This window comes from Marmota flaviventris, chromosome 14 (assembly GCF_047511675.1).
Source record: "Marmota flaviventris isolate mMarFla1 chromosome 14, mMarFla1.hap1, whole genome shotgun sequence".
NCBI classification, from domain to species: domain Eukaryota; kingdom Metazoa; phylum Chordata; class Mammalia; order Rodentia; family Sciuridae; genus Marmota; species Marmota flaviventris.
The window spans coordinates 82962109-82983784 of NC_092511.1; the positions used below are offsets into that span (position 1 = coordinate 82962109).

General features: G+C 59.2%; 1 protein-coding gene across 1 annotated transcript; it reads right to left on the minus strand.

Annotated features, from left to right (window-relative positions):
- Window positions 1-569: 569 nt before the first annotated feature.
- On the minus strand, window positions 570-21217 carry Psd4 (pleckstrin and Sec7 domain containing 4). The gene is made up of 17 exons (XM_027952064.3): window positions 21015-21217; window positions 14479-15480; window positions 13484-13609; window positions 13148-13226; window positions 12438-12789; window positions 9313-9492; window positions 8783-8863; window positions 8543-8655; window positions 8301-8359; window positions 8078-8167; window positions 6932-6975; window positions 6465-6622; window positions 5437-5507; window positions 5158-5321; window positions 4360-4504; window positions 4103-4246; window positions 570-2712 (listed from the first exon to the last, which is right to left on the minus strand). Exons 2-17 carry the CDS (start codon window positions 15367-15369, stop codon window positions 2455-2457), a joined length of 2955 nt encoding a protein of 984 aa, XP_027807865.2. The 5' UTR covers window positions 15370-15480; window positions 21015-21217; the 3' UTR covers window positions 570-2454.
- Between the last annotated feature and the right edge of the window lie 459 nt (window positions 21218-21676).

Consider the following 21676-nt stretch of genomic DNA (forward strand, 5'->3'; position numbering starts at 1 on the left):
TCTGCCAAGGGAAGGAGCTGACTTTAGAAACGGAAAGGAGGAGGGTAGGGTGGAGCCAGGGTCGGATGGGGGCCTGCGGAGCCTGGGTCTGCTCCACTCCTGGGACTGGGAACTGGGGTCACTCTGCTTTCACTCTCCTGGGTAACCAGGAGCCTCCCTGGAAGGCCCCAGGCTGCACAAACTTCCTCCTCTCGGGCTGCAGAAATCCATCCCCATTCCAACCCTTTGCTTGGAAGAGCCCACCTCTTGGCCCCTGTGAGCTTGGGGAGTGGAAGGTTCTGGTTATGAAGATGGCCCAGGGGCCACAGACTAACTTCCTGCCCCTGCTGACCACAGCTGTGGCTGGGCCCCGGAGCAGCCTGGAGCTAGGAAGATGCAAGCCCGCCCCCCAGTGGCGGTATGTTACAACTGCATCCCCACCCGGCCTCCACCTGTCCACACAGACCCAGTCCTATGGACCCCGTGAGGCCAGCAGCCAGTCACCCCGTCGTGAAGGCTTCCCTTGCCCAGGTAAAAGGGAGGTGCAGGTTCTACATGAGCAAAGAAGAATCGGAGCAAAGCACCACACGTGCAGACTGACCTCCACCTTTTATTCTGGTGTCAGAAATGAAGACACATGTTCAATGAGGTCAAAAAGCCACCCCAGCTCCCTCAGCCTGAGAATACCAGGCCTGGACAAGTCAGGTCCACCTGATGCCGCGTTTCCACCTTAGTAAAAGTGACACTGGGCTCTCGGGTGGCTGTTAACTGCTACTATGCCTCAGTGACCTAAGTAGCTTTGAAGGCATGTACCCATTCCCCTGAGCAGAAGACTGAGCCGGAACCCCGGGGGAAAGGCAGGACTGTGGCTTTTCTATCAAGCTTCTCCAGCAAGATAGAATCTGTCTATACTGATGGCTGGGAGCCAGCGGGCAGAATTGTCAACTCACGGGGTCAGGGGCATGTTTAACTCATTTTTGGATCTCCTAGTACTGGCCTATATTGAGTGTCCAATGGTATCTGTGAAATGGACAGAAATGAAGGAATGGATAGAAATGATTCTTAGGGCCCCTCAACTTTGGAAAACCATAACTATGGTCCCATCATACACGGGAATGCCACACACACACACACACACACACAGCTGCGGCCCCCACCCTGCAGGTGGCCCTGATGCCCGCCCCCTTCTGCACACACTCATGCACGCTTCCTTCATGATGGCCTGTACTTATTGCACACCCAACGGGTGCCCCAGGCCCTGACAGAGACCCCATGTGGCCCCACTTTATGGAGCCCCAGGCCCAGGGCTGGTGACGAGCCTCGCCAGGAGGGAGGAGTGTGGCTCAGCAGGAAGGCGGGAGTGCCAGTGCGTCATGCAGGTGGCGGCAGGCAGCCTACTCACGCTTGGCTGGACAGAGACAATGGAGGCTGCCCCTCCAGCCAGCTCCTTCCCACAGGCTAAGCCCAAGTCCCCAAGTCTCCCGGAACCTCCCCTAGAGAACAGCCCCAGCTGGGAGGCTGCCAGGGCCGGCAAGGGGCTTTCCCAGGGGAGGGTAGCAAGGCCCCAGGGCACTGGCTGGGCGCCGACGGGGGGTCCTGGCAGCCATCAGGAATGCAGTTTTAGGGGTGCATAGGATCAGGTGCAGGGAGGAACCTCCAAGATGGCCAAGGACCCCAGACTCCAGCCTCCCTCCCCCACCCCTCCTCAGCTGAGCCTCAAGGGGACTGTCACCACTTCCCCCTCTACTGAACCTGAAGAACCCTCTTCCCTGCGCTGGGGAGACAAAGGTCCCTTGTCCCCAGCACTCCAGGGCTCTTGGCAGAACTCTGAGGCCCTGCCCCACTCAGGTCTTCAGAGGCTCCACTGGTCATCAAGTGGACAGGAAGCTCTCATGTGTCCCCGTGTATGGGTGATTATAATGGGAAGAGGAGCCACAGGAGACAGAGGCCTTACAGCCTCCCTGGGTGCTTGACACCTGTCCAGGTCCCTGCCAGAAGGGTGTCCCTTGGCGGGCAGGGCCTGAGTAACCTGAGTCATGAGCTGTGAGCTGAAGTCTCCCAAAAGTCCTTGCTCTGTTCTTCTGGGGCCTCCCCTAGCAGGTCCCTGTCCTCAGGGCTGTGGCTCCCTGGCTGGATGGCCCCAAGCTCACTCCCAGAAACCCAGGCCCATGTGCACAGGATACGAAATGTCCTGGATTCTGGGGATGGAGGTGGGATAGGTCCCTGGGATTGGAGCCCAGGCCCCACCTGACCTTCCTCTTCCCTGAGAGTGGTCAGGAGCAGGGACAGCAGAGGGCCTGGGGGGGGGGGTGAGCAGGCAGGCACCGCCAGGGAAGGACCACGGGGAAGAGCTTGGTCCTCCAGCAGAGGGTGGGCAGGCCTATCCCTCACCAAGAACCCAGAGAAATAAAGATCCTCCGTGGGTTCATTTCAGGTCCACCTGGATCAGGGCCAGTGTCAGAAGTGGCACCAACTTCACAGCTGATTGCGGGTCCGCTTGGGGATGATCTTCCGGTAGGTTCTGCGCTCTGAGATGTTGCGCTTCACCTTGGCCGTGGTGGGGGCCTCTTCCTGGTGCAGAGACGGGCTGGAGTGGGATTTCTTCAGGCTGGGCTTTGGCTCCCGCAGGCCTGCAGCTTCCCTCCCCAGCTGCTCTTCCCACAGGGCCAGGTCCCCGGAGGGACAGCGCAGCCGTGCCACCAGCAGCTGCACGTATGTCTCGTAGCGGGTTTTCTGCAACACAGAGGCACTGTGTCTTAGGCTGGGGGAGGCTGGATTCATAAGGGGCAACTCATGCTTGGGTGCACGAAGTAATGGTGACAGAGACCTCTGCAGAAAGAAGACGGCACCAACAGGGAGTGCATGTGCCTGAGCAGCCAGGCCAGAGCCCGCCTCTGACCTCAGCCAGTCCTGTTACAACCACTGGGGTCGTAGGGCTGCGACTGCCGTCCCCAGACCACGTTGAGCTCCGTGTCCCACTGTGCACAGGGTCTGTTAGCATACACGCACCCTCACATCTGGATGGAGCCCTCATGGCATCTGAACAGTGTTGTAGCAGCTGGCATCTGCGAGCTTGATGCCATCTACCCTGCCCTCGTCTGCGTCACAGGCAGTAAGCAGCACCCTTGGGCTCCCATTCCCGGTTTGCAAGGCCCTTTCCTACCCCTCCATCCCACGGGCTCCTCAGCCGTGCCCTGGGAGGCTAGACGGTGTCTCTGGTTTAGAAAAGGAGGACCTAAGGCCAAATGAGGGCTGACGGTCCCAGCAGGGCAGTAGTGGGAGGGGTTGGGTCCTTTCAGCCACACCCTGAGACCTCTGGGAAATGGGGTGCTCACAGCCAGGGGGGCGACCTAAATCAAACGGCTGACAGGGACCTTGAAAGCAGGCCAGGGAGGGAGCAGGCTGCATGGGCTCCTGCCGGGCACAGGCAGGACTTCCTTATCGCTCACACTGCGCCTGGCTTTCCCTGGCTGCCCACAACCTCAGCAGGACCGCCAGGACCTTGGACGAGGACACTCAGCATCAGGGTCCCAGAATGTGCACTGATGTGAGGCCAAAGAAGAACTGGGGTGTGTGGGGGGTCAGACTAGGTGCAAATACATCTTGGAATCCGTCACAGGGCTGAGGAAGGCCTTGCCTGAGCTAGGACCATAGGGGAGTGACTGGAGCGACAGGTGAACTTATCAGTTGCGTAGACTGTTAGCTCCCTATGCCTCGGTCTCCTGGTCTATAAAATGAGGATGCAAGTACCCAGCCCAGAGGCGTTAGATAATCACAAGAAGTAATTCGCGAGAGAAATACAAGTCCACATACACTACCTGTTATTATTAGGTAGGTACTGGGGAAATAATTCTGCTACAATAAAATTTGTCTTTCAACTTGGAAAAAAGCCAAATAAGCCCAGGAAGGAATATATATATATATATATAAAGAGACCTCCATCAGTTTTCAGACGGCATTGCTGTGCACCTCCAGGATGAGAGGTGAAGGGCCTGAGTGCACACAGACATACATTGTACACTCGTGCACATCTGTGTGCGCATCAGCACACCCCGGGCCTCCAAGCTGCTGGAGCGACGGCTGCAGGGACAGAGGCAGCCAGGAGGGGGCAGCAGAGCCTCACCTCGTACTCCAGGTACTCCTTCCGCAGGCGGTACTCCTCCAGCTCCCGGCTGCGGCCCCGCCGCTCAGGTAAGTTCCTCTGCAGATCTAGCAGGTCGTCAGAAGCCGCATCCAGGCAGTTCTCGTGGGATCGATGCTGCTCCTCCTAGGAGCAGGAGGCGGTGTAGAAGTTGTACATGGTAGTGGGCTGTAACACCACCGGAGGCACAGGTGTGCAGCCCTGCCAGCCCTCTGCACCCCAGCAGGTAGGGAGCCTACCAAGGAGCTCTGAGCAGGGCCCATAGGCAGGATGGGTCTCACAAATCGTCGCTGGGAGCCCACTGCAGCGGGGAAGGGCGGCGCCGAGTGCGTCGCTGCAGCCAGGTTGATGCGTGCGATCCAGGAGGTCATCTCCTTGGCAGTGCTGCAGGAGAGAAGCTCGTGGTCCCAGGGTCCCCCCGTCACCTGCTCCCCATCCCACACCTTCCGTGATCTACACAGCCTTCCATCCACTCAGAACTACCTCCCCAAACCAGCAGCCCTTCACTACTGGGCAGTTGCCCTCTGCCTGAGGTTTTTAATTATCAAAGAGGAAACTCCAGAGCTGCCTGGAGCTGCCTGTAATCCCAGACGCTTGGGAGGCTGAGGCAGGAGGACCAATCCTTGGAGGCCAGCCACAGCAACTTAGTGATCCTGTCTCCAAATAAGTTACAAGGGAGTTACAAGCACTGGTATGGTGCTTGCCTAGCATGCCCAAACCCTGGGTTCAATCCCCAGAAAGGCCGGAGGATCCAACAGATGTTATTTTAAATGTCAAAAATTGAGTGACCTCCTGGAATCCTATACCCAATACTGGGAGGCTTGACCTGGAATTAGAAGGAAACCGTGGATGCCTCAAGGAAGTTGGCCACACCTGGCTTCATCTCTGCATCCCCAGTATCTCTGGGGCCACGGCACTCTAAAGTTTCCTGGCCAGGAGGGTTGGGCCAGCAGGCATCAGAAGGGTCAGGCGGACAGGAGAGAGGCGAATTAGGGGCCCCGAGGCCTGGCCACTTTCCTCCCACCCTAGGGACTTACGGTGCCTGGAAGAGGAAGAGGCGCCAGTCAGCCGTCCGCAGCTGGAAGACGTGGGGCCTCTTGGTGTAATGGGTGGCGGGCGAGGCCAGAGAGTGGTGCACCCCCACAGGCTCGTCCACCATGTGCCCCACCAAGCTGTCCCCTTCCAGGCAGTGGTCCTCTCCCTGCCAGCAGGCACAGGGCTCAGAGACGGGTTTAGCCTCAGCTGCCCGCTCCAACAGCTGACCTCCCCGTACAGCCCCACCGCATCTGCCCATCAGGGTGCCGACTCCTTCCTACCTTCAGGAAGTAGAGGACCATTCCCCGCAGCAGAGTGTGGAACATCTTCCAGCCTCGCTTGCCCCACGGCGCTGTCCCAGACCAGACACAAAGGCAAGTGGCACGCCCGCACCCAGACACAGTGTGGGCAGGTCACCCTGCCCTCACCCTGCGTCCCTCCCCACCAGGATGCACATAAGCGCACAGAGAGCCATCACCAGGAAACTCAACGGCACCTCCTGGGTCTCCAGCCCAGTCCTGCTCCACCCAGCACCAGAGAACTATTTGCATACCAATGTGGGTATTTCTTCAGACCCTCTCTCGCCCTCACATCCCCCAAACCCCAGGCACAAACACAGCCGGGCCCAAACAGTTCCACTCAGACACCTTTCTGCAAGACACCCAACCTCCCAGGTCCTGCATGATGAGGAGCCACCTCCCTGGGGCCCTGCTCAGGCTGCTTCTGAATGTCACACTGGAATCTGCAATTCCAGAGGAGTCTATGGCGATGGCCAGGCTGCTGCCTTGGGCTGCTTGGGGCATGAGCCTTGCCCCAGTGCGTCCTCCAGGTAGAGTGACTCTGCCTGCTCTGTCCTCTGTGGGCGCATCCCCTGACCAACTGCAGAACTCCAGCTCCACTTGCCCCTCAAATTCCACTCAGGTCCACCAGTCACCTGCCCATTCCCCACATGCAGTCCCCAGAACAAAAACGAAACCCTTTGTTCCTCCATCTCCGAGCTCAGTCCAGCCCTCCCACCTTCACCTCGCTTGCTGACTTTCTTGCCTGATCTCTCCCCTACCACAGGGCCACAGCCCAGGCGGACAGGGGAGAGGAGAATTAGGGGCCCCGAGGCCTGGCCACTTTCCTCCCACCCTAGGGACTTACGGTGACCCCTTTCCCCTTCCCCAGCACCCAGGTCATGGTCATGTTCAGGAGGAAGCAGCACTCGCTGCCCATCCTCAGCAGGGCATCTCGCACACCACACACACAGGGTGGCCCCTGGGCAGCGCTTCCCCTCCAGCCTTGCTCATGGGCAGGAGACACTCACTCTTCTTGCCATCCGCATCCTGATGCATCTTCCGAGCCAGGATGCCCTGCTTGTAGGTGGGCGCCATGGGATCCTGAGCCAGCTGGAGGAAGGGGCTGCCCGTCTTGCCAGGTGGGGATGGCAGGGCCTTCTCAGGTCTGGCTGTGTCTTCCTCATCCCTGGATGTCAGAGAACCAGGCTGGGAGTGCTGAGTGGGCAAAGACCACCAGGAAGTTCCCACTGCCCCCCGGGGCCTCAGCACACTCTCTTTTGCTGGGGAGGTACATGGGATCCTCGTTCAGAGCCTACCATCAATTCCTGGGAATAGCCCCGTGGCCAGCACTTCTCCAAGATCGGCTGGCCAGCACTCTGCCTCTAGCTCCACCCCACACAGAGGGAGTATCCTCCCAAGACTCCGGTGACAGAAGGACAGGCCCAAAGGCAGGATCAAGGGCCAAGGAGGGGAGGGGAAGGGGATTTTCACTTACACAGCCCACTCGAGCTTCTCACTTCGGATAGACCAGTAGAGAGCCTGGAACAGAAGCACATGGTAGGCAGAGGGACCTCAGGGCTAGGCTACCTAAACTCACCCCTCAGACACAGAGCTAGGGGCATGTGTGCTGCCTGTCCTGGCACCCCCATCACAGGTATCCTTCTCCTTTGACTGGACAAGCACCTATCCACCTGTCCATCTATCTATCCACCCACCCACCTGTCCATCCATCTATCCATCCACCTGTCCATCCATCCATCCATCACCCATTCATCCATCCATCCACCTGTCTGTCCATTTGTCCATGCAACAAATTATTCCTGGAGCATTTCCCAGGTGCCAGGCCCGAGGCTGTATACTGGAGACACAGAGATGACCAAGGCAGCAAGTCCCTGCTCTGCCCAAACTTGGAAAGGCCTGAACTAGTTTTCTTGAAGGGGACATGCCATCGTGTACCAGCCAGCATGGAGGGATCAGACAGAGAGGGAATCAGCTAAGCAATCCCCACAATAAATGTCTGATCATGGAAGGAACTCATGAATGATGTGCTAGAATTCTGAATCAACATAGTGAGTAGTCCTGACAGAGGTGCATCTGGCTAGCTTGGTGCCCTCCAAATGCCTGGCAAAGTGTGCAGCATACAGTAAGCACTCAATAAATGTTCACTAGATGAAAGAACCAGAGATCTGCTTGGGAAGCAGGTGCTGCACCTGGCGAAGGTGATCTCATCTTGAGGAGGACACTATGAGGTGGGGATCTTGAGTGGCCCAGGGGTATGTTGTCCCACTCCCAAACCTGAGTTCGAGACATTTGCTGCATGAAACTTTGCCTGTCATCTACTCAGAGTGCTTCTCAGACTTCAAAGGGACAAAAATCACCTAGACGGACACTCTAGGGACTCCAGCCCTAGAGCGTGGCTCAGAGGGTCCAGGGCTAAGATCTGCAGTTAACCAATTCTGAGATGTCCCTGATGCTGCCACCAAGCCAAAATACATCCTCCTGGCATTTCAGCAGAGCCAGGCTAAGTTCTGCGTCCCCCTTGGGGCAAGGGACCAAGGACCAGGCTCCACGGGGAGCCTGGAGGGGGAGCCTGGACAGGGGAGCCTGGAGGGGGGGCCTCGAGGGGGGTGCCCGGCCACACCTTCAGCAGCTCCTTGGGGAAGTCACGGCCGTCCTGCAGGCCGTGCAGGTTGGTGACGAAGTCCTGGCAGCTCATGCTCTTCCCAATGTTCTGTGGCGTGGAGAGAAGAGGGACAGCTTGAGCACCCCCCACCCCGACTGAACACACCCCTGTCGGTCCCTCTGGGGGATCCTGCAGCGCCCCAGGCCCCTGTGCCCCAGGCCCTCAGCTCCCCGCCTCTCACCTGCCCGTGCAGGTCCGTGTTCAGGAGCATGATGGCACAGGTCAAGGTGTGCACAGAGTCTGCCCCAGGAAGAGAGAAGGGGAAGCCACGGAAATTCTGACTGCCATGTCCTCTGCCCACAGGGTGGGACGCACCCTCGCCCCGCACCCCCGCCCCACTTCTCGGCAGTCCCCACACGCCCCCAGCAGCCCCCGCCCAGGGAATGCCCCCAGCCCTGCCCCACCCGCAGCCGCCCACCCTACCTACTGAGGGGAAGGCCCCAGGGTTGCAGTGGTGGAAGCGCCGGGAGAACTGGTAGAGGACCCGCTCCCGCTCCTGGGTCTCCCCGCTGAGCACCAGGGCCTGGAGGAAGCCCCTGCAGGAGGACGCGGTCAAGGAGAGGCAAGTGGGTGGCCGCATTCCCAGGGCAGGGAGCCAACCCCATCCCGTGTCCCACGACTGCCCCCTCCACAGCCTCCCCAGGGAGGGCCCGCAGGTGGTACCGGAGGGCTCGGTCCAGGCTCTGGCCTCCAAACTGGAAGAAGGACAGGTACTCCTCGGCCACCGCCCTGCTGAAGTCATCGCTGCAGAGGGACAGCCGCCTGAGAGCTGGACTGGGGCAGGCTGGGCCTGGCCATGGCATGGGCCAGACATGGACCCCAGATCCCAAGATGGCAAGGGGCGGTCAGAGCTTACCTATCCCTGGCACCCACCCAGTGCTGTGTGGAGGGGCCTGTGGGTTCTGGGGTGGGCCGGGGGCTGGGCCGGGGCTCTAAGAAACATGGAGGGTGTGCAGCAGAGATGGTCCAGCTAGGACCAGAGGAAGCAGCAGGGGGCCAGAGAACTGGGGAAAGGCCGAGGGTGGGGTGTGGAGGAGGGCGGAACACTGGGAGGAGAGGCAGTAGTGGGCTTGGGGGTGGTGAGGAGGGGTCACAGGACAGGGAAGGAGGGGGACAGCCCATGCAGGGAGCCCGTGGGCAGCTGCCCTCTGTCCTGCCTCCCCTCTGGCCTTGCCCAGGCCTGAAGTCCTTACTTCTTCTGCAGGTGGACGGCCACTTCAGACTTCCGGAAGCCCTCCAGGTGATAGAGGCGTGAGGCCAAGTTCCACGCCGTCTTGTCCGTAGTCCGGAGGCCATTAGCCAGTTTGTCCCTAGCCAGTGTTTTCCGGCCTTCCTCTGGGGACTGCGCTTGGGGCGCAGAGCTCTCAGCATGCCTGGAAGAGTCCATCAGTGTCCTCAGACTCACACCTGGATGGCCTGCAGGCGTTCTGGGCCAGGGGTCCATGCAGGCCAGCCATGGAAGGGGGTGCCCAGAGCTCGGGGTTGGAGCTGGGCCCAGACCCTCACCCAGGGGAGACAGAATCTCAGCCTGCCTCACAGGAGAGTTGGGAGCCCCACACTTCCTCCTGGGGAGGATCTAAGCTTTCTCACCTGGAGCTCAGGTGCAGCCCTTCCAGGCCCCCAAGGTGTTCTGTCAACCAAGGTGAGTGGAGCGTTTCTCTCCCCTGAGCCCAGCCCTGTCCCCCGCTCCCACCCTAGCCAAGAAAGGCGAAGGCCGGGCTTAGAACAGGGAGCTAGACTGGCTTTGGATGGTGACAGGGGAGTCAAACAGGGGGGGGTTCCTGCCCTCCTGAGCCTGGCACTGCTCACCACCAAGAGCCTGGCGGGTGAGTTAAGCCAAGTGGCGCTTCACTCCAGGACCAGGAGCACTGAGCTCCACACCAAGGCCCTGAGAAGTCACTCAGCCCCATCTCTACCTGACTCTGCTGTGCTCCCTGCAAAGGTACCACCAGGTGTGGGTGTCCTAGTCATTCACATATTCATGAGCAAGTCGGCACAGTGACAGAGTCGCACAGAACGCAAATGTCAGCAAATATCATCACAAGATGAAAACGGCCGCCCGCAACCCGAGGGCTGATTAGACCCCCGAGGGTCCTCTCCACCTCTCGTGAACAGGTCCACTCTTGGCTGATAACTGCTCTGCTTCCTGAGTCTCCTAAACATCCCAAAATGCAGGATCAACATGACAGACACTGAAGAGCAAAAGGCAGGTCTTGCCAAAACCTGTAGGATTTCAGGAAGTCCATGAAAGTGACCCTGGAAGACTCCAGGAATCCCACAAGAAAGCCACTGACAGACGGGGACTGCCAGAGTTAGTCCCCCAGAAAACTGAAGAGGAAGAAATAGAAATAATGACACAATTGGCCAAGTAATGAGAACTATATGGATAATAAACTGATAAAGAGCCAGGTGCCGTGCCCATGCCTGTGATCGCTCAGGAGGCTAAGGCAGGAGGATCACAAGTTTGAGCCCTTGAGCAACTTGGCAAGACTCTGTCTCAAAATAAGAAATAAAATGTGAGGATGTGGCTCAGTGGCTAAGCACCCCTGAGTTCCATCTGTGGTACCGAAAAAAGAAAAAAAGATCTTTAGGATCTCACTATGAAAGGTGGCATAAATGAAAGAGGCCACCAAGGCTGTGTCAAGAAAATTGAACTTCCTACAGTGTGTTAAATGTAAGACTAAATAAACTTACTTATATGTTTAGCCAAGATAAAGCCATTCGCCAAGATAAAGCCCAATTAACCCTTTTCACCATTTATTTACTATGAAACTAGAGTTGTCACTTCAGGTGGAGTTACTTTTGCTTTGGGTTGGATTAACTAGTCTTTGGTATCTGCAGCCTCCCTTTTTGGAGGCTGAGATTTCTCTGGTTACCTGGCCTCTGAACAGCCCCATGGCAGGGAAGTTTCCAGAAGCATAAGGAAAGTGGTTCTGTGGTTTCTGGCACTGACTGACGTTTGTCATCGTCACCCAAGCACCCGAGATGGGAATAGGGCTGGCCTGTCGCAAGCCACCCATGGGCTGTGTGTGAGCTATGTGCATTTGAGCGTCTGAGGGGACTGGTCTGGCGTTACAAGGTTTTTGGGCTGTGTGACGTTTGTGTCATTTCCTCTCGCTCTGCCTGTGATCCCACACAGCACCTGTGATGGGTGTGACTTGCCGAGATGTCAATCAATCTGCTGACCACAGACATCACCAGGCGAGACTCCACCCTTCAAAACCCAACCCCTGGCCTTATTTGGGTGGAACTTTCTATTGAATGTCTTTTCCCCAATAAATAGAGGGGTTTGGGGTGCACTCTCTCTCTTTCCTTCCCTGATCCCCTTGCCTTCCAGCATGGAGCTGAGGTCTCAGGGCCATCCCTGACCCCCCAAAAAGGTATTTCTGTGTTTGTGTGGTTTTCTTAGTTGTCAGCCTGGCCAGCTGGTGACACTAACCCCCCATATCTGCACCATCCGGTCCAATATGCCCCTGTTAGCCAACCAGAGACAAAGCCCCGCTCCCCTGCCAAGTTCCAGGGGTCAGGAGTCTTGACGCAGCATGGGGGCTGGTAGTCAATGAGGTCCGCTTCCCAGGTGGCCTGCTCCCACCTCTGGCCACAGTCCTGAGGTGACACCTACCTGCAACGGGCCCCAAGAGCCACTCACTCAGTCCCCACCAGAGCTCCCCTCCGAGATCAAAGCCAGCACCCTGAGCCTAGGCTGTCAGGTGACTTTCTCCCAAACACTCCCTCAGTCCAAAGCCATCTCTAATCCCCACGTCACTGGACTACTCTCCCCCAAGGCGGCCAGGGCCCGGTCAGCTCCCCACAACGCCTCCCTGCCTTCCTCCTCACCTGGCGTCCAGCTGTGGACACTCCCCAGGGTCGGGCCTCTCCACCCTTCCACCTCCACCTGGGACCATCCGCCCATTTGTTTCTTGAGCTTCTAGACCCTCTGGTCCCTATCAGCTCTCTCCTGAGGCCGTTGAGACAGCCCAGCTGTGAGGCTGCCAGAAGGACTCATGGCCAGATAGCTTTACCCTCCATCCAGAGGAGGGCTGGGGGCTTGTGGATTCCTTTTCTTTTCTTTCCTTCATTCTTTTTCCTGGTGCTGGGGTTGAGCACACGCTTTCTCACATGCGAGGTAAGAGCTCTTACAACTGAGCTACTTATTTACTTGGAGACTCACTAAATTGCCCTGGCTGGCCTTGAACTTGCACTCTGCCCACCTCAGCCCCCCACCCCTGGTAGCTGGGATCACACGGCCAGCTCCACGCTGGGTACTCTGAATGCAACCATAACTAGGAGCCAGGGCGCCAGTTGGTCTGAGACTCACCCCTCCGCAGCAATGGAGTCCTCGCCAGGCTCAGCACCTGCAGCCTCTGGAGTCCTGGCTGGGCCCTCGCTCTGTGCCTCCTGCCCTGGGTGTGGAGCTTTCCCCGTCACCTCTTTCTTCAGGGAACTCGGCTCTGCCCCATCCGACTCCAGAAGAGAAGGGTGTGGAGCATCTCGTGACCACTTGGGGAAAGTGCCAGGGCTGTGGCGCTGGGACGGTGGGCTGCTCTCCGGGGAGGTGGAGGGGCTGGGCCTGGGGCCGAGGCCTCTGTGCTCAGACTCTGGGCTCCCCCAGGGCCCAGGGGCCAGGATGCAGGGGGCAGGTTCCTGGGGACGCCCGGCATCCCTTCCACCTGAGGGAGAGTGTGGAATGAGCAGGCACAGGGCAGGAGGCCCAGCCGGGCAGGCTGTCCTGCAGGCCTTCCGCCCAGGCACCCAGCTCTCCCCCTGGAGCCCCGCAGCCTTATCCTCCCTGGGGCTGTGCCTCTGCCACATGGGCAGCAGCCACCAGGATTCAGTCCCTAGGTGACTAAGAGCCCCAGACTTTTTCTGAACCAGTGAGACCCAGCCATTGGGAACGGAGGGTCTTGAAAACCCTTTTATTGGCAACAAAGTCTGGATTCAACCTCAGACTCTCTGGCTCCCACACAGAATGACGACCCCAAGAACCACCCCCGCTTCCTGCCACCGGACCCCTGCGTTGGGTCTCACCTCTATCCTGGGAGATAAGAGGCTCCTGGGGCCAGGAAAGACCCTCTTCTGTCTGGCAGGCCTCAGGGGTGGGTGGCTCCTGTGGAGATTTACAGAATCCCATAAGCCCCAGATTCAGAGTGAGGGGGAAGGGGAGAGAAGAACACGGGGCACCCGGAAGCCCCTCCCTCCTTGCCGACCCCCACCCGGAATACACAGGCACCAATCTGGGTCCTCAGTTCTGAAGAGGATCCCGGATGGGAGAAGACCCACATCCTAGGAGAGTAGAAATCAGCAGGTTCTTGTTCCTCCTTCATAGATGGAGAAGGTGAGGCCCAGAGAGGGGAATTGACTTGCCGAAGGCTGCACAGGATGTGTGGCAGGGCTAAGGTCAGCTCCATGGTGTGCAGTCTCCCAGGCCAGTGCCCTATCTTCATACGGTACCGCAGGTGAGGCCAGACGGGGCTGGTCCTCCAGAGAAGTCTAAGAGGAGGAGGGTGCAGAGGAGAGGTTTGACCAGAAGGAAATTATTCCCAGGATCTTTGCATATCCTACAAGTCTCCTCACCTCACCAGACGCCTGCTCAGGCAGTACTTGCCCTAGAGGGGCATGGGTCCAGGGAGGGTGCTGGCCCTGGGCACAGGCCTGGACGGCAGGCTCAGCCAGTGGGAAGGCAAGCCCCAGCTCCTCCCAGGCTTCCCTCTGAGGTCCTGAGACAGTGCCCCTCACAGGACGCAGCCCAGCCACCCCCTGGGCCCTGCCTGCCGGGCTCCTCGCACTCCATGTTCTCTGGAGAGATTAGAGAGCCACAGCCCCTCCGCCATCTTGAGCCTCCTTATCTCTGAAGGAGGCCTCCCTGGGAAAACTGTTCCCTATTGTCTCGTCCCCAGGGCTGGGTGATATCCCAGGCCCCCTGCCATGGTCATATGAGCCTGATCTATTGATCATGGATGGGGGACAGTGGAAGATGGGGAGCTACAAGTAACAGAACCCCGGTATCCCTCGGGACACTTTCTATTAGGGCAGAGGCCAGTCCTGCTGGTATTTGGGACAGTCTGGGGGGCGGGGAAGACTCAGAACCTGCCTGGGACACCCTGCAACGGAGGAGCTGTCTGTTCTTCACATGTCTCTAGACACAGCCCCTCGGAGATGGGGACTTCTGTGGACCTCACTACCATGGTCTTGGGCCGACACTGTGGCAGTGATGACCTTCCCATGGTTCTGAAGGCCACACTGGTCCTGCTGGTCAGCAGTGTACCTCAGACAACCAGTGGACCCTGCATTGAAGAGTGTTCGGCCCCAGGAAGGCCCTCCTCTGCGTGTCCCCAGGGCAGCCCTGGGAGTGAACTCACCTCGCCCTCCTGCGCGGCAGGTGCTGTGGGAGCCCCGTGGGTGGCCCAGCAGGAGGTGTGTAGCTTGTAGGAGGGCACAGGGAACGGAGGGGTGGCACACCCGCTGGACTCCGCGGTATTGCCCTTCAGGTCTGGCTCACTGCCCAGCTCCTGGGGCCCTGTGCCTCCCAGGAGCCGAGGCTCCAGAGCCTGCGGGCTGTGGGGCCTCGTCCTCACATCCAGGCAGGAGTCGGAGAAGCCCCAGGAGAAGCATTCCCCAGAGGCGCTGGTGTCCGAGCAGGGGCTCTCCAGGAAAAGGGGGTTGTCGAAGAACAGGCTCTCCTCCTCAGCACCCCACTCTGGGGAGGAGTCTGCTGCTCCCTCCAGGGCCCAGGCCTGGCTCTCCCCCTCAGGCCCACTACTGTCCTCCCCGGAGTCCTCCTCCACTGCTGGGCTGGGCCGCAGGTCCCTGTCGCCAGGGAGGCCCGGGGAGGACGAGGGCACGCAGCACCTCAGCTCAGCCCTGAGCCCTTCCGTCTTCTCCAGCTCCTCTTCCAGGTCCAGGACGCACATCTGGGCCTGCAGGATGCCGGCCCAGAACACCACCTGAGTGGAGGAGCTATGGTTCGGGCGGGGGCTCCCGGTGGGACAGCTGCCCCCTGGCGTTCCTGGGGAGGAGCAGCGTCCCACGTGCGCAGGCTCCACACCAGAGACCCTGGCAGGAGCGTCAGGCCTGCTGGTCTCGGGAGAGTCCAAGGCCCAGGTGTGTCCCCCGCAAGGCTCAGGAGGGCCTGGCTGGCCATGGGTCTCCCTCTGGCACACTCCTGGGTGGGGCTGCAGGTTGTCTCCCAAATAGAGGTTGAGCAGTTCCACGGGCTGCGGGTGGTCGGGGAGTCTCCTGTCGCCCATCATGCACAGAGCTCAAGCCGCACAGGAGCCTCTGGAGTGTCCACGTTCACCATCCCACGGGGTGTGACAGGGGATGTGTCCACCATTGGGGGCCACCGGGAGTCCAGCTCTGCCCTGGAAATGCCCAAAGGAGCGCAGGTTAGAGAAGTGTCCTGGGAGTGAGCACACGTCTGCAGCGTGAGGGGTCTGGAGGGCCTGCCGTGTGCAGGAGGCTGGGAAGCAACCCTGCCCGCGCCCTGCGGTGGAGCAGAATGTCCTGCACGTGCTGTCCGGTCCGCAATCTCAAGCCCACACCAGGGAGCCCCAAACACACCCATCTGCCGGTTGAAGGAACACCGTGTGGGTTAGCCAAGGACGAGCTGGCTGGAAGCATGGTGGAGCAGTGGCCAGTGAGAAGGAAATGCAAACCAAATACGCAGGAGACGCAGAGGCTGGGAGGGGAGCGGCCTGGCGGGGGAACAGGCACCACCCAGGAGACAAAGGCCCCAGCCCGCCTGACCCTGACCGTCCTGTCCTTGGGGCTGCACCATTCCCAGGGCTACTCCCAAGGCTGGGCTTCTGGCCCTTGCAGCCCGTAAGCAGCTGGGCGGAGGTGCAGCAGCAGCAAGGAGCTCCAGCCCTCTGCCCCGCGGCAAGGCCACCTGCAGCTCGGGGAGGGCAGCCTGGCCTTCTGGGAGCAGGCATGGCCACATCTGCCAGGAGCTGCCCACCCACGCGGGCTGCCCAGCACATCGTCCACAGGACAGGTCTGGGTGGGCCCTCATTCAGCACAGACCCTCCCAGGTGTACCCGAGGACGTGTGTCCACGGGTGCTCCACCCTCAGGAGTGATTCAGATACCCAGGAGCCGCAGCCCCTTCCACCCATCCAAGCCCATCCCCAGCCTCCACTCGCCAACCCAGACAGGGAAGGCCGGCGGGCACCTGCTGTGCCCTGTTTCACGGGGAGGGAGAAAGCCCGAGGCTGGCTCAATGTCCCCGCTGGGAACAGAGGCCAGGCCTGACCCCAGACCACCCACCCTCCAGTCCACAGCTCCCTCCTCCCACCCCCGCTGCAGGAGCCTCCCTCTGACATGGAGGGGGGGCTGCCAGATGGCCGCCCCAGCCCAGCCCCCTGCAGCACCATGGCCTGTCCTTGTCCAGGGCTCCAGACCTCATCCAAGGCCCCACCCAGGCAGGCTACAAGAAGGTAGGGCCAGACCTGGTGTGCAGGCCCAGAAAACCACAGGGACAACTTCTCCCTGCCTGGTGGCAGACAGCAAGGGCCTGGCCTCTCAATCTCCCTCTGCTACTTAGAACTGAGTGACAGCCGGGGAAGTGCCGCAGCCCTGTGGGGCCCAACTCAGAGGGGAGCTGGGGGAGCTCAGCCTTCAGCCCAGGTTCAGCCCACCACTGGACACCCAAAATGGAAACCCCACAACCCTGCAAACAAAGATCAGACAGGGCCCCCTACTGTTTAAGGCCACCAGAGCCAGGGGCCGTGTGTAGGCCATAATCCCAGGGATTAGGGAGGCTGAGGCAGGAGGATCACAAGTTTGAGGCCAGCCTCAGCAATTGAGTGAGACCCTGTCTCAAAATAAAATTTAAGAAAGGCTCAGTGTATGAGGCCCTGGTTCGATCTCCAGTGCTGGGGGAAGAAGAGTCCCCGAGAAACGAGGGAGTATTAACATGCATGTCAGCTTCTTACTCATCTTCAAACTATTCTCCTAACACTTCCTCAAAGATAGAGTCCCCTCCTAGGTTTTTACCCACTTCTGTTCTACCCCACGTCCCGTACTTTCCGTAGAACAGGAATCTGGGCCTGCAGAGGCTTCAGCCACTGAGATAGGTCACCTGATGTCCTTTATCAGTTAGTGATAAGTCAGCTCCGGTCCTGTTCTCAGCCCCTGTCCCTCTCCAGGCTCGGCTCCAGAGGCACCACCATCTCACGGCTGGAAAGGCTACTCATGCAGCTGATGCTCTGAAGCGACCTGAAGGGACGTAGCCTTGCCTGTCACCCTCTGCTCACCCCTCGCCCCACCCAGATCTGAGTGGCAATGCCTGCCCCCTCCCCCCCCCAGAGCTGCCCATCCCCCATCCTCACTTCTCTAGGTAAGAGGCTGGGGCCATCCTGGTTCGTTGGAAAAGGGACAAGGGGGCCCTGGGGCCGGCTAGGGTTTGGGTCTGCAGTGTCACTCAAAGTGCCCAGCATGGTGCTACCGGGAGGTGGTAGAAAGTGTAAGCAGCGGGCCTGGTGGGAGGTCTTCGCGTGGCGTGGGGAGGGGTCTGGGACCCTGGTCTCTTCTCTCTTTCCATCCCCGGCATGGGGGGAGCAGGGCAGCCCCCACACACATGTGCTCCTGCGGATGCCACAGCCCAAAGCAAAGGTGCCAATCAACCGTGGACTAAATCCAAGCTAAAATCAACCTTTTCTCTTCTCTTCACAAGCTGATTGACCAGGGCACCCCTGGATCACGATTCTCCCTCCTGGCCTGCTGGGGGGACAAGGACCATGTGGTAGCCAGAGGCAAAACAGCCCTGCTGTCCTCATGGGGTTGAAAGCCCCTAGGACAGGGCAGGCCTGGAGTCCAGGGAGGGAAGGTCCTGGACCTGCAGATCCCAGCCCTAGCCCAGCCTTCTGCCAGGCCCCAGGCTGCTTCCCTGCACCCCTCCCTGCCGAGACCCCTTGATCTGTGTCCACCCGGTTCCTCCTGAACCCCTCCCTCATCCTCATCTCCAGCCCCGACATGTTGCATCTGAACCTGTGCCAGCCTCACGTCCCTGTGGGCACCGTGGCAATTTGACATCAACTCGCTTAACAGGACAAGTTCACAAGCCCATGATGGGTCTGGGAGCAGGGGCAGGGCGGGTAGAAAGGGCACCCTGGATTTTTATGAGACCAGAGGGTGACCCACTTGGCTCTTTTTGCAAGTGTGCACTTAGGCACAGGGGTATGTGAAGGAGAAGTTCTGAAGACACATCATTACCCTGCAGTTCAAGTGGACCTGAAAGTTACAGGTCAATGCTGACTTGAGAAGTTCAGGTCCACTCCTGGACACCTGAGGTTCCATAGCTGGGTGGGAGGTAGTCCTAGTTCCATAGAAACCACCGGACACGAGCAGCACACACCTTCAAGGTGGGGGTGGCCAAGGGTAGCCATAACTGTATGAGGATGCCCAACATCTGGGACATACTTGTGCTAACAATTTATTCACTGTTTATGAGAAATTCAAATTAACTGGGCTTTCTGTCTTTTATCTGGCAACCCAACCCCACAGGGAAGGTATAAACAATGTTATCAAGCCCCTGCCACGTGCCAGCTCTCAGCTGATTCCTCTCTCTTCCCAACCACACCATGGCGAGACAAGTGGTGACATCCCTTCCTTCCTAACAAAGAAGCTGAGGCTCAGAGAGGTTCTGAAGTTGCACTAGGTAACTCAGCTGTAGGCAGGGGGCAGGGGTCTGAGTCCAGGTCCACAGCTCTCTTAGCCAGCACCTTCTTCCCATCCCCAAATCAATCCCCTTGGATAATCATGAGGTTCATGAAGGGGAAAAGTGCTTCTTCCTTCTTTTCTTTTTAAATCTGTCCCTCCTTCAGGTGGAAAGGCCTAAGGGTATGGTCACGTCTGAAAGCCACTGAGGTGTCCTGCCACTTACCTGGGTGAGGACAGAGACCAGCCTTTGCTTCCTGGAGGTGGGATGGCCCCTCTTAAGCAGAGACAAGGCAAGAACCCATGTCTTATGCATGCATCTAGAATTTTCTTTTTTGACATTCCCAGGTCCAGAGTTTAGTAAAAACCTCTTTTGAAATTTCCTGTGTCCAGTACGGAACAAAGAGAGAGGAAGGGATTCCGCAACAGAAGAATGTGGCACACGCCTGGTCTGGTGGCTTCTGTCACCTAATATAAAGTGGCCCTTTGCTTTTCTGCACTCTGCGATGGCTCAGGAAGTTTAAGGATAAATTCCGGGATATGGAGACTGGCTCTGCAGGATCCCAGAAAGAGATCTGGAGCAGGGGGAAGGGAGCCGCAAGGGGAAGGGAGCCGCAAGGGGATGAGGCGGAGAAGAGGGAAGACCCCATTCAGCTGCAGTGGGTCCCAGCCCTGCTCTCGAGCTTGCAGGGGACCCTCCTGGGGATTCGCCCTGGAGTGAAAGTGTCCCACCCCCACCCCAGGGCTGTGGTACAGTTTCCTTTTGATCTTACAGGGCAGGAGGGAGCCCTGGGGACACTGGACTGGACTTTGCTCTTTACCCTTGGCTTGGGGGATAAGCCTAGTCCTCTGGCTGAAGAATGGGGAGGCCCAGGCCTGGGTGCAGCTCAGTGGCAGAGCGCTTGCCTAGCACCTAGCATGCAAGTCCCCTCAGCCCTAGGCCCTGGGGACCGTCCCCTGCACCACCAAATAAAAATAAATGGGAAGGCCAGACACAGACTTGGGATGCGACAGGCCTGGGAACTTGGCCCACCTCCGTCCCTTGCCCACCTCGGAGTCATGGTGACCAGCAGTTCACAGCTAGAGGCACATCTGAGCTCTATGCCACCTGCCCAGCCAGGTGACTGAGAAGAAAACCTCACCTGAATGTGAGCTGGCGCCCTGAGAGCTCTGATCAGGGAGGCCCCACATCCTGCCCCTGAGAAGGAGCCTTCATGCAAATGTGCTCAGAGGTGGGGAGAGGTAGCTAGGGGCTCCTTGGGGGAGCCAGCTGGGGCTCAGGAAGGGAGCAGAAAAGGTGGGGAGGAGGTGGGGGTGTGAACCAAAGAGCCCCAGAACACCTAGTACTGTCCCCTCACCAGACTCCGGATGTCACCCCTCCCGCCACAAAGACCCCAGCAGCTGGCACCCATCCCTGTGCTGGGTGCTGCGTTGGCCTCAGGAGGCCGTGAGCAGCCCACAGCCCAGGGGCAGGTCTTTCAGGCCTAGCTGAGGTCCAGCCCTCTGAGGCGCCTTCTGGTCAGCTGAGGACAGGTCATCTTCCCAGCCTCCAAGCAGCACAGTGACTCCAGCGGGGGGACTTTAGCCTCTGGAGTAAAGGGGCAGTAGCTGGGCCTTCCCTCCATGAGACTCTACTGACCTTCAGGGTAACAAGTGGCCTTAAAGGATCTCAAACAGGGACACTGAGAGTGACAGCGTTCCTCCTGCACATCAGGACAATAGGCTTAAGCCAGAGAAAACAGGCAGCGTCCCCCACCCTAACCTGACCTTCCTGGGTGGGGCCTGGATGCAGGGTGAAGCTCCCCCTAACGGCAGGGCCTGCCTCTCCAACCCCACAGCCACCGACCGCACCCAGGCCAGCACCAAGACCTGGGCTCCCTCCCTGGGGTCCCGGACCAGGGCTTGCTCAGGGCCTCAGCCACAGAGGCCCTGGGGCTCTGGGAAGGCTTCCCCAGCCCCTGCCCTTCACTACTGCACACCTCTAGGGGCTCTGGGGACAGGGAACATCAGAGAAGGGCTGGGGAGGGGGTGTTGCCGGGTGGGAGGATGGAGAAGAGAAAGGGGAGGGGAGGGTCCAGGCCCAGGCCAGGTGCATGCAGTAGGTGCACACAGTGGGGCCCAGGCCCTGGCTTCCTGCCTGCCCACCTGTCCCCAGCCCCCGTCACAAGAGCCCCACATGTGGCTCACATTCTAGGCTCCATCCCCTCCAGCCCCTCCCCAGGCAGGTTCCCCCAGCTCACCTCCAAAGGGTCCAGAAGTGAGGAGCTGCCCTGCGCCCCCCAGTCCTGGGAGAACTTCCTGTCGAGCAGTCGTCTGCCCCACAAATGCGGCCGCTGTGCTTCCGACTTCCGCTCGCTCCCCTCATCACGATGACACACACCATCCTGCTCCCCGGGGCTCCCCAGGGCCCAGCACCTCACACTTCCTGCCCACAGGCCAGTCTTCCGTGCCCAGCGGCAGGCCTCAGCCCCTCTCCACATCCCCCTCGGGGGGCCCTTCCCAGCCCAGGAAGGACCTGCCATTGCTCTGCCTTCACCATGGAAGGGCCTGGAGAGGGAAGGGAAGGTGCTGGACGGGGACTGCGGCAGGCCCCTCCCCCTCCCTCCCTGCAGTTCTGCCCAGCTCAGCCACCTGCAGGCACCCTGTGGAGACAGGAGGGGGTCCCAAGCCAGCCAACTTTCCTTTTCCCTTTTAACATGACATCTCCATTTCTGCACGGCTATGTCTCATAATGACACCTGATACAAGCCTTGTCGTTACAAAGTGTCGCCAACTCTCCTTGCTGGGTTCTCCCACCTGCTTTATGATGCTTCACTGTGCCCACTCTACAGAGCGGGAGACGGGCTCCGAGAGGTCACACCAGCTCAGATGGGAAGTCACAAAGCCGGGGTCTGAACTCAGC